Here is a 13315-nt window from a genome sequence, read left to right as displayed (position 1 = left end):
AGTGGGCTCACCTCGCCACACTGCTTCCCGTTCTTTGCTGCCCACGGTCCCAGTGCCCACGCTCTTAGCCAGGCTCAGATACTGAGGTCAGGGGAGGGAGAGTTGGCAGCCTTTGGAGAGCTAGCTGTTGTCATCAGCCCCTTCCAACCCGGCTCTTTTTGTAGAAGACCTGCTTCTCCGGGTTCTAGCCATCACCAGCTACTCCATTCCGGAGAGCATCCAGAGGTAAGGAGACACTCCTTCCTGCCCTGGTGTGAAAGGGTCATGGTTCAGCACCTCCCAGTGAGCCTGCCTGTCTCCGGGGGAGGTGGATATGCCAGTCCCCATGGCAACTGAGCCTGAGCATCCGGCTGCCAGAGTGGCAGAGGTGGCGGAGGGCATCGACGTGGTAACAGGCAGGCCTGGGCAGCAGGCAGTGGGGGGTGGGGCTCCGAAATGGGGTTTCTGCTTGGTACTTCCCAAATACCTCCCTCCGTCCCTGCTCTCTCTGCCATGTTCTGCTCAGTTTCCTCCCCTTTGAAAGCCTGGGGCTGCAGAGTCAGCAAGACCACAAGCAGGACTCCTCAGAGATGCCTGGGGAGCAGGGGCTGCAGGGGCCTGGGAAGGAAAGTTGGGCGGAGCAGGAGCAGGGGCTGCTTCTGCCCTGACCACCCTCTCCCCGTGGCAGCCTCAAGTGTCGCCGCTGCGTGGTGGTGGGCAACGGACATCGGCTGCGGAACAGCTCGCTGGGCGAAGCCATCAACAAATATGACGTGGTCATCAGGTCCGTGTGGCCGCCCTCCCCTCCTCTGTGTGGGCTGGTGGTGAGCAGGCCCAGCGGGGCTCCAGGTGACAGGCGTCCTCCCCCCACCTCCCAGGTTAAACAACGCCCCCGTGGCCGGCTACGAGGGTGACGTGGGCTCTAAGACCACCATGCGCCTCTTCTACCCTGAATCCGCCCACTTCAACCCCAAAGTGGAGAACAACCCGGACACACTCCTCGTCCTGGTAGCTTTCAAGGCCATGGACTTCCACTGGATTGAGACCATCCTGAGTGATAAGAAGCGGGTATGTGGGGAGACTGGGAGGGGAGAGGTCGAGGCCTGGTGATGGGGACACTGCCTGGGTCAGGACCTCCCACACCAGAATGTGTGCCCTGCAGTTCCTGAGAACCGGGGACGGGGAGGCGTGAGCTCAGTGCTCTGCGGGGCTTCTGACGGGCCGCCCCGCAGCCTGGGCCTGAGGGCCTGCAGGAGTCAGGCAGCAGCAGCCCAGGGCATGCCCAGCTTGAGGCTGCCTGGGACGGAAAAGCTGCCAAAATATGTTTGCCAGTGAGAAGCTTGGGAGCAAAGGGACCAGTCCGTAGTCACCTCCAGGTGGGGGCAGGTTGAAACAGTCGAGATCTGTGTCCTTCTAGGAGGACCCCAGAAAATCCACTCTGTCTCTTTGCCATCTGGTTGGATGCCGAACTGTCCGACCTGGCGTTTTTTGCCAAGTGTTGAGCTAGCGCCTTCTACTTGTGCAGATATCCTTGGAAGTGGGCAGTGGTTGGACCCAAACTCTTCACACGTGCCACCTGGTCTCCCCTCGGGGCTGCTCTCTCTCCCCACTCCTCTCCTCTTGCCTCCCCCTCCTCCCCTCACCCGGCACCCTTGAGGGCCTCTGCCCTCGCATGGAGCACAGCCCCTGGCCGAGGACCACCTGGCTGGCCCCCACCCACTCCTGTCTCTCCCTTCCAACCCTGCCCTGCTAGGTGCGGAAGGGCTTCTGGAAACAGCCTCCCCTCATCTGGGACGTCAACCCCAAACAGATTCGGATTCTCAATCCCTTCTTTATGGAGATTGCAGCTGACAAACTGCTGAGCCTACCAATGCAACAGCCTCGCAAGATTAAGCAGGTGATGATGGGCTGAGGACCCAGCAGCTGGGGTTGGACATCTGACGTTCTGGGTGGAAAGTAGGTGGGGCTTCCTAGAGGCTTAGGAAGGCATGGAGGACCCCAGGAGAGGGGAGAATTATAGCAGAGATCGCAGCTGGCATTTGAATAACACCTGTTGAAGTTCCCTGACCTCAGGCACACACCTGTAATCAGAGTCAGGTATACCGGCTTGTGCAGCTGGGAAGAGCGCACACTTCTGAGATGCCCCAGGCCTTCTCCAAAGCGAGGAGTCAGGGAAGGGTATTTCTAGGGCTTAGGAGGCTGGTGTTAGAGGATGGTTTTGGCAGGTGCTGATCAAAATTTATAAACAGAATTCATAAATAGGATATGCTGGGACAGTCAGTGGTCTTTTTTTAAATTTACTTTTCTCATTTTTCAGTTTTATTAGGTAGAACTGTTACAGTTTGCACATACACAATATATTGCATGTAAATACATAACATACAATATCCTGTTCATATTTTTAAAAATTTACATGTAAGTACTGTTCATTGTTTTTAAGAACGTTTAGAGCTTTAGCTTTTTAAACTTACATAGTTATCAAAAGAATAAAGCCAACAACAAAAGAAGAATTAATTCAAAAAGATACGTATACCCTGCTATTAATAGCAGCATTATTTATAATTGCCAAGATATGGAAGCATCCTTAGTGCACATCAATAGACGAGTGGATAAAGAAGAGGCAGCGTATGTATGTAATGGAATGCAACTCACCCGTAAGAAAGAAGGCTATTTTGCTATTTGTGGCCCTTCATTCACATTTTTTTTTTCTGGGATTTGCTGGGACAGTCAGTAGTCTTATCTTTAAAACATGGAGTGCAGCCTAAGCCCTGCAGTCAATTTTTTTTAATCACTTTTTCTGCGATCTTATCGTGGAACATATTGGTCTAAAGGAGTTAAAAGGATTTGAGGTAGCAGTTGGTCCTGCAGATCCAGGTTGGGTAGGTGTGGCAGTTTTGGGAGTCAGTGTAGTTTCGTAAGTTATGGGTGCGGTTTCAGCTCTCACTGCCCTTGTGGTCCCAAGCCTGTGCCTCCACTGTGTCCTTTGAGCCCTCAGAGGGGCTGTGTGGGACAGAGGTTGCTAGGAGACACAGACAAGACTCGCTGTGCTTCGTACCTTACTGGGTGACCCTGGGCTAGTCAACCATGCAGAGCCTTGGTTTTCTTATCTGTGTGCTGGAGATAATATTAATGCTGACGTTTTAAAGCCATTCTAAGAGTTAAAGAGGTAATCATGTCATATGCCTATCATGGAGATTGGTATACAGTGAACACTCAATAAATACTTACCAAATTTTGAATACATGATTTTATTATTTACTGAACATTTACTCTGACTCAACTTCCTGTGCTGACTGCCTGCTTCTGTGACCGCTCAGCGCCGGCCCCCAAGTTTGCATGTGTGGGAAGTAAGACATGCTCTTTGCCCTAGGAAAACTCAATCTAACAGAATAAACATACAGGTTGCAGCCTGGAATGACAAAATGCTCTGGCAGAGAGTTGTCCCAAGTGCTGTGGGGTCTCGGAGCAGGGGCTGACCTCTGTTCAGGGCTGTCTGGAGGTGGGACCATTAGAGGAGGTGGTACTGGAGTTGGACCTTTTGGGAGCATTTGGCAAGACCAGCAACTCCCTGGTACTGAGTTCCCGTGCACGTGATGCTGAGGGGCCAGCGAGGAGGAGTTTATGCCCCTGATGGCAGGGAGTGAGGCTAGAGAGCACAGGAGAAAGTTAAGGCCAGAGCCTGGCTCTCTTGGCAGTGGGAAGAGGAAAGGAGCGGATGGACTGGATATCTGTGTTGGTTTCCTGTTGCTTCCTAACAAGTCACCAGTTTAGCGGCTTAAAACAACATCCATGTATTGGCTCATATTCTGGAGGTCAGAAGTCCAGCACAGCATGGCTGGAATCTCTGCGTAGGGTATACAAGGCTGAAGTCAAGTTGGCTGCCAGACTGAGTTCTTGTCTGGAGGCTCAGTGGGGAGATTTTCTTCCAAGTTCATTCTTGGAAGGATTTAGCTCCTTGTGGTTCCAGGTCCAAGGTCCCCATTTCCCGACTGGCTTCGGCCTGGGGTGGTACCCTTAGCTCATAGCGGCTGCCCGCGTATCTTGCTGTGCGACCCCCTCCATTGTCAGACCAGCTACGCATGATAAATCCTTTTTGTGTCTCCGACTTCCTCCAGGACAGCTCTCTAGACCCCGGTGTAAAACACGTGAGATGAGGTCAAGCCCACCAGGATTTATCTCCCTATCTTATGGTCCTGTGCCCTACAAAGCAGAATAACACAGCATGTCTCATCATATTCATAGGTTTCGCACACTCTCAAGGTTCCTCTTAGAATTCTCCTGCTACAGCATGATTTTAAAGTGAAAATGAAAGATTTATGATAATTCTAGATTTCCAGCAGGGACAACCAGGTGAATAGCAGTATGTTTAAGCAACAAAGGGAAAATGGGGAGAGGAGAGTGCGGTGAGTTTAAGGAGCCCACGTCCGAGCAGAGCCAGCTAGAGCTGATGTATGTGTGGTCTGGCAGAGGTCTGAACTTGATAACACCATGGTAGTAAAAGCAACGGGACTGAGACGGAAGTCCTGGGCAGGAAGTGGCAGATGAGGGAGAGGAGGGCTCCAGAAGGGACGCCGGGGGGAACCCAGCACTAGGGGGCCTGACAAGGTCCGGGGAGTGGGCACCAAAGCGGTCTGGAGAGCAGTCACCCCAGCGGAGGAAGGCGGTTTGTGAGGTGAGACTATCAGGTGGCCCATCCCCATGGATGAATTAGGGTTGGAGGAAGTGAGGTCCTCATAGCAGCCCGTGCCGCTGGGAATGGGGTGTGTACTGCTGTCCCCATTTTACAGAAGGGGAGAGCCCACCCTCATGAAGGGTGCACAGCCCAGGAGTGTGAGAGCCCCAGGGCTCCTGAAAGAGGTGAGGGTCTCCAACGCAGAGAGCAGAACCTTTTCACTCCCAGAGTGACTTGCTTAACAGTTGTAAGCCTCAGTTCCCTATCTGTGAAATGGGGCTAATGACAGCATCTACGTCAGTGTGTTTGTGAGGACCGAATGAGATGATACATTACACTGGCTGAAACACTTAACACAGCGTCTGGCACGCAGCACCTGCTCAGAAAGCGGTATGTGTCATTACTGTTCTACCATCATTCTTGCCATCCTGGTTGCCATCATCGCCCTTAGAGGCCCAGACCCTCCCCAGATGTGTTGAGTTGTACGAGGCAGTATGGTAGCCAGGAGGCACGTGCGGCTATTTACATTTTAATTAAAATTGGATAAAATTAAGAGTTCAGTGCCTTAGTTGCACTAGCGCCGCATGGCTCCTGGCTGCCTGACAGAAGGCTCTGCGGCAGAGCGCCGCCTAGAGGTGGTGGAAGGAGCGGGGCTCCCTCTAATGCCTTCCCCACTCCTTGTCCCTCAGAAGCCCACCACGGGCCTGCTGGCCATCACCCTGGCCCTCCACCTCTGCGACTTGGTGCACATTGCCGGCTTCGGCTACCCAGACGCCCACAACAAGAAGCAGACCATTCACTACTATGAGCAGATCACGCTCAAGTCCATGGCGGTAAGTGGCCCCCACGTGTCAGCTCAGTGGGGCGAGTGGGCCTGGAATCCCCGGGTGAGTGAGGGGGTGGCAGGGGCCCAGAGATGGCTCACGGTGAGGACATATGGAGGGTCAGAACTGGAACCAAGGCATCTGGACTCCCAGGCCAGCGTCCTCTGCGTTCTGTCTGCCTTCCGAGAGCCGCCCAGGGAACGGAGCTCCGGGGCCGTGGGGTCCTGGGCCGGCCAGGAGCTGCCTAGGAGTTCCTCAGTTTGCTTCCTTGGCTCTCTGCAGGGGTCAGGCCACAATGTCTCCCAGGAAGCCCTGGCCATCAAGCGGATGCTGGAGATTGGAGCGGTCAAGAACCTCACTTACTTCTGACTTGGGCAGGAGCTGAACCCGTCCTGCTCCCGTGCTGAGCGGCCCCCATCCGTGGCTGTGGGGGTGCCTGGTGCCAGCATGACCTGCTCAGACTCACCCTCCCCTGTGTGGGGAGGAGGCCAGGTCTGAGATGAGGCCGTGCCCCTGGCTGCTCTGGTGGAGGCCGGATCCAGTCAGGGTGGAGGCCCGGGGCAGCAGGAGCCCAGCCAAGGCCTGGGGCTGGCTGCTGTGGCACTCCCTCTCTGCCAGGGCCAGGAGATTATTTAATGGGCTATTTAATTAAGGGTAGGAACGTGCTGTGGGCTGGTCCTATGGCATCCAGAAAAGGGGGCATCGTACAGTGTTCTGCCCACTTTTATAAAAACAAAAATGATGGACCTTCTAGGGCCTAGACCCAGAGCAGGCCTCCCAGGAGGGTGAGGGCGTCTGGAGCGGGCGGTACCCGGAGTGGGTGGTGCCCTTCAGAGAGGGGCTGCTCCCTCCCAGCAGGCATGGGGAGAGCACTGGCATAAGGGTTCCATGCAGAAGGGGAAGACATCTAGAAAAGAGGTTACAGACTTATCATTAAACTATTTTTCCTAAAACAGAAGCGATCGTGATACCCTGTGTCTTTCCAAATTGAAGAAGGCATGGATGGGTGGTGGGACACAGCAGTGGGCCCCGCTCCCGGCAGTGGACAGGCTGGTTAGAGAGCCAGTGGGGCCCGGAGCAGGCCAGGGTCATCCAGGAAATAATTATTTACTGAGTACAGTGCTTGGTTGGTGCCAAGTCATGCACCATCACCCTGGTGTAGCAGGCAAGCAAGTGGTACCCAGAGCAGCCCTGTCTGCTGGACTCCTAGCCTGATGTCTCCATTCTGGCTCACTTTCCAGAGGTAGGGAGGGGCAGGAGGATGCCAGATGGGAGTGGCAGAACCCTCTTCCACCTCCCTTCCTCTCCCTCTCTAGCCTTGTTTCCAAAAATCTCAAGCCAGGAGGTGTGCGTTTGAGGACAGGGGTGGAGTCACACAAAGAAAGCCAAGTTTTCCTTCTCAGAGTAAGTGGGGTCATAAAATGGAGTTTACAGATGGTCCTGCCAGTGGCCCTGGCAGCCAGAGTGGGGATGGGCAGCGCATGGGCAGCATCTGAGGGATTGGCACAGCCTGTCAGCCAGTAACTGGGCCAGGGAATGAAATCCCCCCATGTCTCCAGAATTGTGATTGCCCTGCTGTTTGCCTATCTCCACCCGCCTTTGTTCTCCATCTTCCCAGGCCCTGCTGAGCCGCCAGCTGGGTTTCCCGCCACTCTCACAGCTGTTCCTTTACATCTGGAGCCAGGAGGGAGAACTGGACCTCCCCCACAGGGAAGGGACTCACAGCTGTGTTCCTGGCTTTCTCAGAAAGAATTGAGCCTTGAGGTTTTGAGACAGCTAGGCTGGGACCGGACAGACAGAGAAGGGCAGAGATTTGGGAGGAACAGGAAGAGGACACCCTTCTCAACAGTGTTGGAGTGGCCTTGAGAACACCCATGCTCATCCCACAGAGAGGTCCTGAGGACCATCGCGGGGAATGGAGTTGCCTGGTCTCTCGGAAGCCTGGCAGAACTACTTGGCTAGCTGCTCTCCTCCCAGGGGAGGGGGGATTCTAAAAGCAAATTGGGCTGCAGCCCCAAACCCCCTTCTCTCCACACGGGTGAGCTTTGTCACCCGGGCGTTGTTCTGGGGGGCCTCGCTGACTCTGAGCGGCGTGAGTGTGTGTGGGGATCTCAGCTCCGCTTACCCCTGACGTTTCTCCAGCTGCGTCTCGTGAAGGTATGCAAGGGAGTGTCCATTTCCCCGTCCAGGCCATTGAAAGTGGCTGTCAGCACATGTGATCCAGCTGTCCTGGATCAGGGCCACTGCCTGTTACTGAATGTGCCTAAACTCGAGCCAGAATCCAAACTCATACTCTGCCCCTCAAACTGCACACCCACGCATGTAGACACAAGAGCGTTTTACATTCTTGGGTGATGCCTGTGATGCCACATGGCTACATCCACACAGGAGTGTGTATGGGGTAGGGGTGTATACCCCCCAACTCGCTATCGTTCTGGGGGTGGGCTCAGCCCTCCCAGGGTGCTCCAACCCCTAGGCAGAGGGAGGCAGTACCGTGGGGTCAGAGCAGGCGGTGGAGCTTTGATGTGGAGTTGCTGGATGGGTTCTTTGGCGTTCTGAAAAAGGGACTTTCGTTCTTAAAGTTAGCCAGACCTGTGTGGATGAACTGCCTGTCAGCCGGCCTGCCTGGTCCTGATTAAACTTCACTCTTAAAAGGAGGCAGGAGGGAAGCAAGGCACAGACGACTGGGCTCTGCCACCTAATTCTGCCCGACCTTGGGCTGATCACTTCTCCACGTCTATGCTCCAATTCCTACATTCCTTGAGACACGAGGGCGGGTTCAGCCAATGAGGACCACCTATACCGGAATTATCTGGGGGTGACTTAAGAATGGAGATTCTTGGCTCTTACCCAGGTCGCTGGGGATGGGGCCCAGGAATCTGGAATTTCAGCAAGCACCCGCAAACCACTGCCCTAGTCGTCTAGACTACGGATGATCTCACAGGCCTCTTCCAACTCAACGGTCTGCGTGCAAAGCCCATCCTAATCCCTCGTGCCCTTGAGCCGCGTTAATTAGACGCACGCGCGGTTCTCCCCCGCGGGCGGGGGCGAGGGCGAGGGCGGGCGGAGGCCGGGGCGCGCATGCGTCGTCGCGCGGGCGCGGGGCTGGCGCGGCGGCGGAGCGGCGCCCTCGGGCAGCCCGCGCAGAGGGAGGCATCTCCCGGCGCTGGGAGGCCGGCGCCTCCCTGGCAACCGGCTCCGGGCCTGGCAACGGCCGCCGAGTCAGCGCCTGTCTGCGGGGTTTGCAGCCTTGCGGCGGTTTTCTCCGCCCGAGTTTCCCTGGGCTGGTCTAACTCCCCCTGGGCCCCGTTCACGTGACCTACGTGGGCTGCACCGCAGGGGCCGGGGTGGGACAGACTAGGACAGCGAGGGACCCGGAGCCATCTGCTCCATCCAGTTTAGACTGCGCAGTGCAGCTCTCCTCCGCAGAGGGGAAACTGAGGCCGGGCGAAATGAAGGGGCTCCCAGCTCAACCTCCTAGCTGGGCAAGACAGAGTTTGGGTCTTTATAGGGGGAGGGTATAGCTTAAGTGATAGAGCGCATGCTTAGCATGCACAAGGCCCGGGGTTCAATCCCCAGTACCTCCTCTGAGAATAAATAACATAAATTAACCTAATTACCCCCCCCAAAATTTTACCCAGCCCAGCAACACATTTACATGATAGTGTACACTCACATCAAGTAGTGTGCCTTAGCTGTGTGTTCTCATTTACGCTTTCTGAGGTATGAATACACCCAGTTGCCTCCCCCAGAGACTGGCCAGCCTGTGAAAATTTTGAACGCGGAAGATGCTCTGTCTGTGAGGCAGTAAGGTGTAAGCACTCATACTCTCCTGGGGTCTACGCCCTGCTCTGTCATGTGACCTGTTAAGTACTGATTATGTCTGCCTGCCTCACAATGAGGCTTTAAGGATCCAGTGGGAATACGTCTGGAAAAACACTGTGTAGACTGTAAAGTATGATATAAATATTAGATTGGAAAGCTGCCTTGCATAATAGAAAATGCCGGAAAGCATGTATGAAACAGGTGAGGTACATCTGGAGGGCCAAACACGTGCCCAGGTACCACTAGTTACAAAAAAGGTCTTTGTCTTCAAATCACCCTCAGGCTAAGTAGGGGAAGGTAAGACATTGGTGAGAGGACTCAGGTACAGGCTTTGCATAATCCCAACAGTGAACTGTGAGTTCAAACTGCTCTCTGGCAGTGGTTTTTATATTGAAGTCAGATGCCCTTAGGGCTTTTTGGAGAAGGGGGTTTCTTGGGTGCCATTGTCCATTTCCAGGGCACGCAGCATACCGGGATAGGTTCCTAAACGAAGGTTGAGAAGTACATCCTCAGAGTTGGTATGCTCTCCCCTAAACCATCTGACGTTTTTGATGTCTTAATTATAGCTTCAGAAAACTATTTGTTAGTTTTGAGCATTTCCATGGTTTTGTACCAGACGTGGTTCCAGGAAATCTTTCCAACTTAAAAGTTTAAGGAGGAATCTATGTATGTATGTATGTATGTATGTATGTATGTATGTCAGTAGTTATAGCCTGTTTTCCTGTTTCCTTTCTCTTCTTGTTGAGTTCTGAGGACCCGAGAAGTAAGGCAGGGAGGTGAACCTTGGGTCTCGTTAGATGTCAGATTTGGGGGGAGCCCAAATGTATTGGAGGGCTTCACCTCTTCAAGTGAAGGGATTGCAGGGTTGGGAGCAGGTTGAGGAGACCACAGTCCTGTCTAGGAGTTAGCACAGAGGAATATGACAAAGGTTTTTAGGGAAGAATGAACTTTGGGAGCCAGATTTCGGGTTCCCAGGCAAGACCAACAGTTTAAAGAACTACACCCCTCGACAGAGACACTGCTTCATCAAGAATCTTGTGAGACTGGGAGGGTGGAGTTGGCGGAGGGAATGAGAGAAATCACCCCAGGGGATCGAAGTTGGAATTACTGAACAAAGCTGTTCCAGAACTGTCTATTATTCTGAGGTTTCCTAAAACTCTATTTACGTACACCACCAACCTTAACACTTAAGGAGTGTCTTCACTTGCTTAAAAATCTGTTTCTCTCCTGAGGAAAAATGTCAGAGAACAAGTTACAGTTTGGTGGGGAGATTCTCTCCAGTTTGGTTCTTTTTCTCTGTAGATTTCTGTTCGACTCGTGGCCCTGCATGGCAAGAGAGCTAGAGAAACTTTTAAATAAAGTCAGGTAGGAAATTTTATCTGACAGTCCTGCTGTAGAAGTCCTGAATCCTCATCTGTATCCCTTGATCTCGAATGCCTTCTTCACTGCGTATTTCTCCCAAGTGCAGTGCCCACTATGTCCTTGGGCAGCAAGGCCCTGGCCCTTTAATTTCTTTATGAAGGTGGTCAAGATGGTATCTCAAACTTAGTCCACTTGAACCTGTCTTTGCCTAATTGAGGGTGACTTTCAGGGATGAACCCCTATATTCAGCTCCTATCCTGAGTTGTACTTACCCTCTTGCATAATGGGGAGTAGATTTCAGAGGGGGTCCATTGAATAAGAACCTGATTCTCCCACAGAAGACCTGTTTCCTGAGACTTCCTTTACCTTGTCTTTGAACATTGCATAACTCACATTTACCACAAAGGAGACAGCTCTAGGGGAGCATTATGGGAATGTTCTCAGCATCCCAAGATATGACCTAGGGCCACAGGAGGGAAGAGGATCCCCTCGCATGGCTGGGCTCCCTGAGCAGTGATCTCGAGGGAGACTTTCGGCCCAGGGGTTGAGGCCGTCCCAGCCCTGCGGGTGGGCGGAGCGGACTGTCCCAGAGAGGAGTTCTGGGAACGTGGCACGGCAGGCGGATATGGGCACCAGGGATGCCAACCACAATTCAACGACGCATCTTGTGAATGGCATGTGTTTACAAAAGGCCTTTTAAAGATGAGGGCGGTGGTAGGAGTGAAACCGCAGGGCCTTAGTCATGAAAGCGTTCAGTGTGTGCCCAAGACTTGGCCATTCGAGAGGCGCGGGAGACGGACCCAGGAAGAATGGCAGTTAGCGAGGGGAAGTGCGGGTGGTCCTCTCCCTGCATCACGAATGTATTCATCCAGGAAAACAAATCCTTATTTTCAGAAAGAGGAGTAGCTTGGAATTTTCTCATTTCCCCCAGTTTGTGACCTAGTTAGGAAGATGGAAACATAGGGAGTTGGGGAAAAGATTGGAGCCTTACTGGGTATAAGAAGGAACTGTCAGAGCGAGGGAAGGTTTTATCAGTGACTCTCAGAGATCGCTCGTGGTTTTGCTGCTGAAGCTGCAAATAGCTGGTGTGTGGTTACATCTAAAAACAACGTCCATTAAGAGCCTTCTAAAAGGCTTTTTTAAAGGGGAAATAAAATGGAAGACTTGGTTGAGATGTCATTATGTCTGAATGTTCATGTTTCTTTAAACAGACACCCAAAGTGGTATTGTAAATAAAAATAGATATGCAAATTAGGATCGTTTTATTTAAATATTTATACTTTTATTTTAATAAAGAGTGTGTTTTCTAGGGCAACTTCCTAGAGAAGAAACTAATCACAGGGTCCCCCCTCGTCCTTCTTTGCTGGCACCGTCATAGACCGCTCACCACACCTGGGAAGGGCTGATGGGACTGGCGGAGCATGGGCCTTGTGATTTCAGTTCTGACCCCATCACAGAAAACGCCTCGCGCCGTGTGTGCCTCTCCAAGCAGGGAGTGAGAACTGGAGTTGCTGCGAGCTCCTTTTCTCCCGTCCTGAGAAATCCCCAAAGGGCTGCATCACGTTTGCTGTTATTTCCCCCAGACTTTCCTACTCCAGAAGCTCGAAGGCAGCTTCAAGGCCTGCTCCTTTACAACGCTGGCTTCCAGTGCATCGGAGGCGGGTTTGATGCGGTGTGCTAGTGCTCAGTGTGAGACCGCTTCCTGTGCCGTGAAAGTTGAAGACGTGGTGGAAGTAACCCTGATCTTTCCAGACCGATAGAGAGCCTGAGAGTTAGACACTGGGCCCCCATCCAGTGACTCGGAGCCAAAAATGAACTGCAAAGCTATCAGAAAACTGGATCCTGGCCTTGGGAGGGCTGGGGGTGATTTGATACACAGACGAGCTTTCCCAGGGAGCTGTGGTCTTTCCAGGTCATCTGGGGACTGGCGGGGGAGGGTGCCAGTCCTGCCCTCCCCCTGGAGCTGCAGCCGGCCCTTGCTCAGCCTGCCCCCGAGTGAGTCCCAGCTCATGGCCTTTGACGTTGGCCGTTTTCATCATGTTCTAGGATGAAAGTGGCCTGGGCTCGCACTGTAGGATGGAAGCATTTCACGGGGGAAATCATGTGTGTTTAAATCTCTTGCTTGTCACTTGTTAGCTCTGTGACCTTGGGCTGGTCTTTTGGCTTCTTTAAGCCTCATTCCCTCGTCTGTACAACGGTAATGCTTTGTAGAATTGTGAGAATGAAGTAAGATTATAAATGTGAAGGACCCATTTCAGTTAATTTGAAATCACCTACAGGGGACTTCAGGGCTTCCCACTGCCTTCATTTTTTTTTTTAAACACTTCCCTTTACCAGCTTTTTTTCACCTTATTCCTGCATGAGAAGTAAGTGTTGCTGGAGACAACTGAGGGGTTGAGGAGTGCACATGGTGCCGTCCAGGCTCCTTCTCAACGTCTCAACATTCCAGAAGCCCCCAGAGCCTGCCACTTTCCCCCGTCTGTGCTCTCCTCTTTCGCCAGGGCCTCGCTTGCCGTCTCCTACCCCTTCGGCAGTCCTTTGCTGTGTTTGTGCCGTGGAGGGGGCTCAGGGGTGGACACCGGGTAGCCGAGTCCTGACTGCACTGCCCCTGTGCTCTCTGCCCATCTTCCACAATGTCCATACTCTCGCCCTG

The 13315-nt window shown here is 53.1% G+C and overlaps 1 protein-coding gene across 15 annotated transcripts in view; it reads left to right on the top strand.

Moving 5' to 3' along the window:
• ST3GAL4 (ST3 beta-galactoside alpha-2,3-sialyltransferase 4) overlaps positions 1-6433 on the top strand; it is a 33955-nt gene extending 27522 nt beyond the window's left edge. For all 15 annotated transcript variants that reach the window (XM_072953982.1, XM_072953986.1, XM_072953984.1 and 12 more), the window contains exons 6-11: positions 165-225; positions 668-763; positions 858-1047; positions 1733-1876; positions 5341-5484; positions 5758-6433. In XM_072953982.1, the coding sequence (XP_072810083.1) occupies positions 165-225; positions 668-763; positions 858-1047; positions 1733-1876; positions 5341-5484; positions 5758-5844 (722 nt within the window). In that variant the 3' untranslated portion in view covers positions 5845-6433. The remainder of the gene's footprint in view (positions 1-164; positions 226-667; positions 764-857; positions 1048-1732; positions 1877-5340; positions 5485-5757) is intronic.
• The last annotated feature ends 6882 nt before the right edge of the window (positions 6434-13315 follow it).

The sequence above is a fragment of the Vicugna pacos genome, chromosome 33, assembly GCF_048564905.1.
Source record: "Vicugna pacos chromosome 33, VicPac4, whole genome shotgun sequence".
In the NCBI taxonomy this organism is placed as follows: Eukaryota; Metazoa; Chordata; class Mammalia; order Artiodactyla; family Camelidae; genus Vicugna; species Vicugna pacos.
The sequence above is the reverse complement of the archived record's forward strand: the minus strand, read 5'-3'. Positions and strand labels throughout refer to the sequence as shown.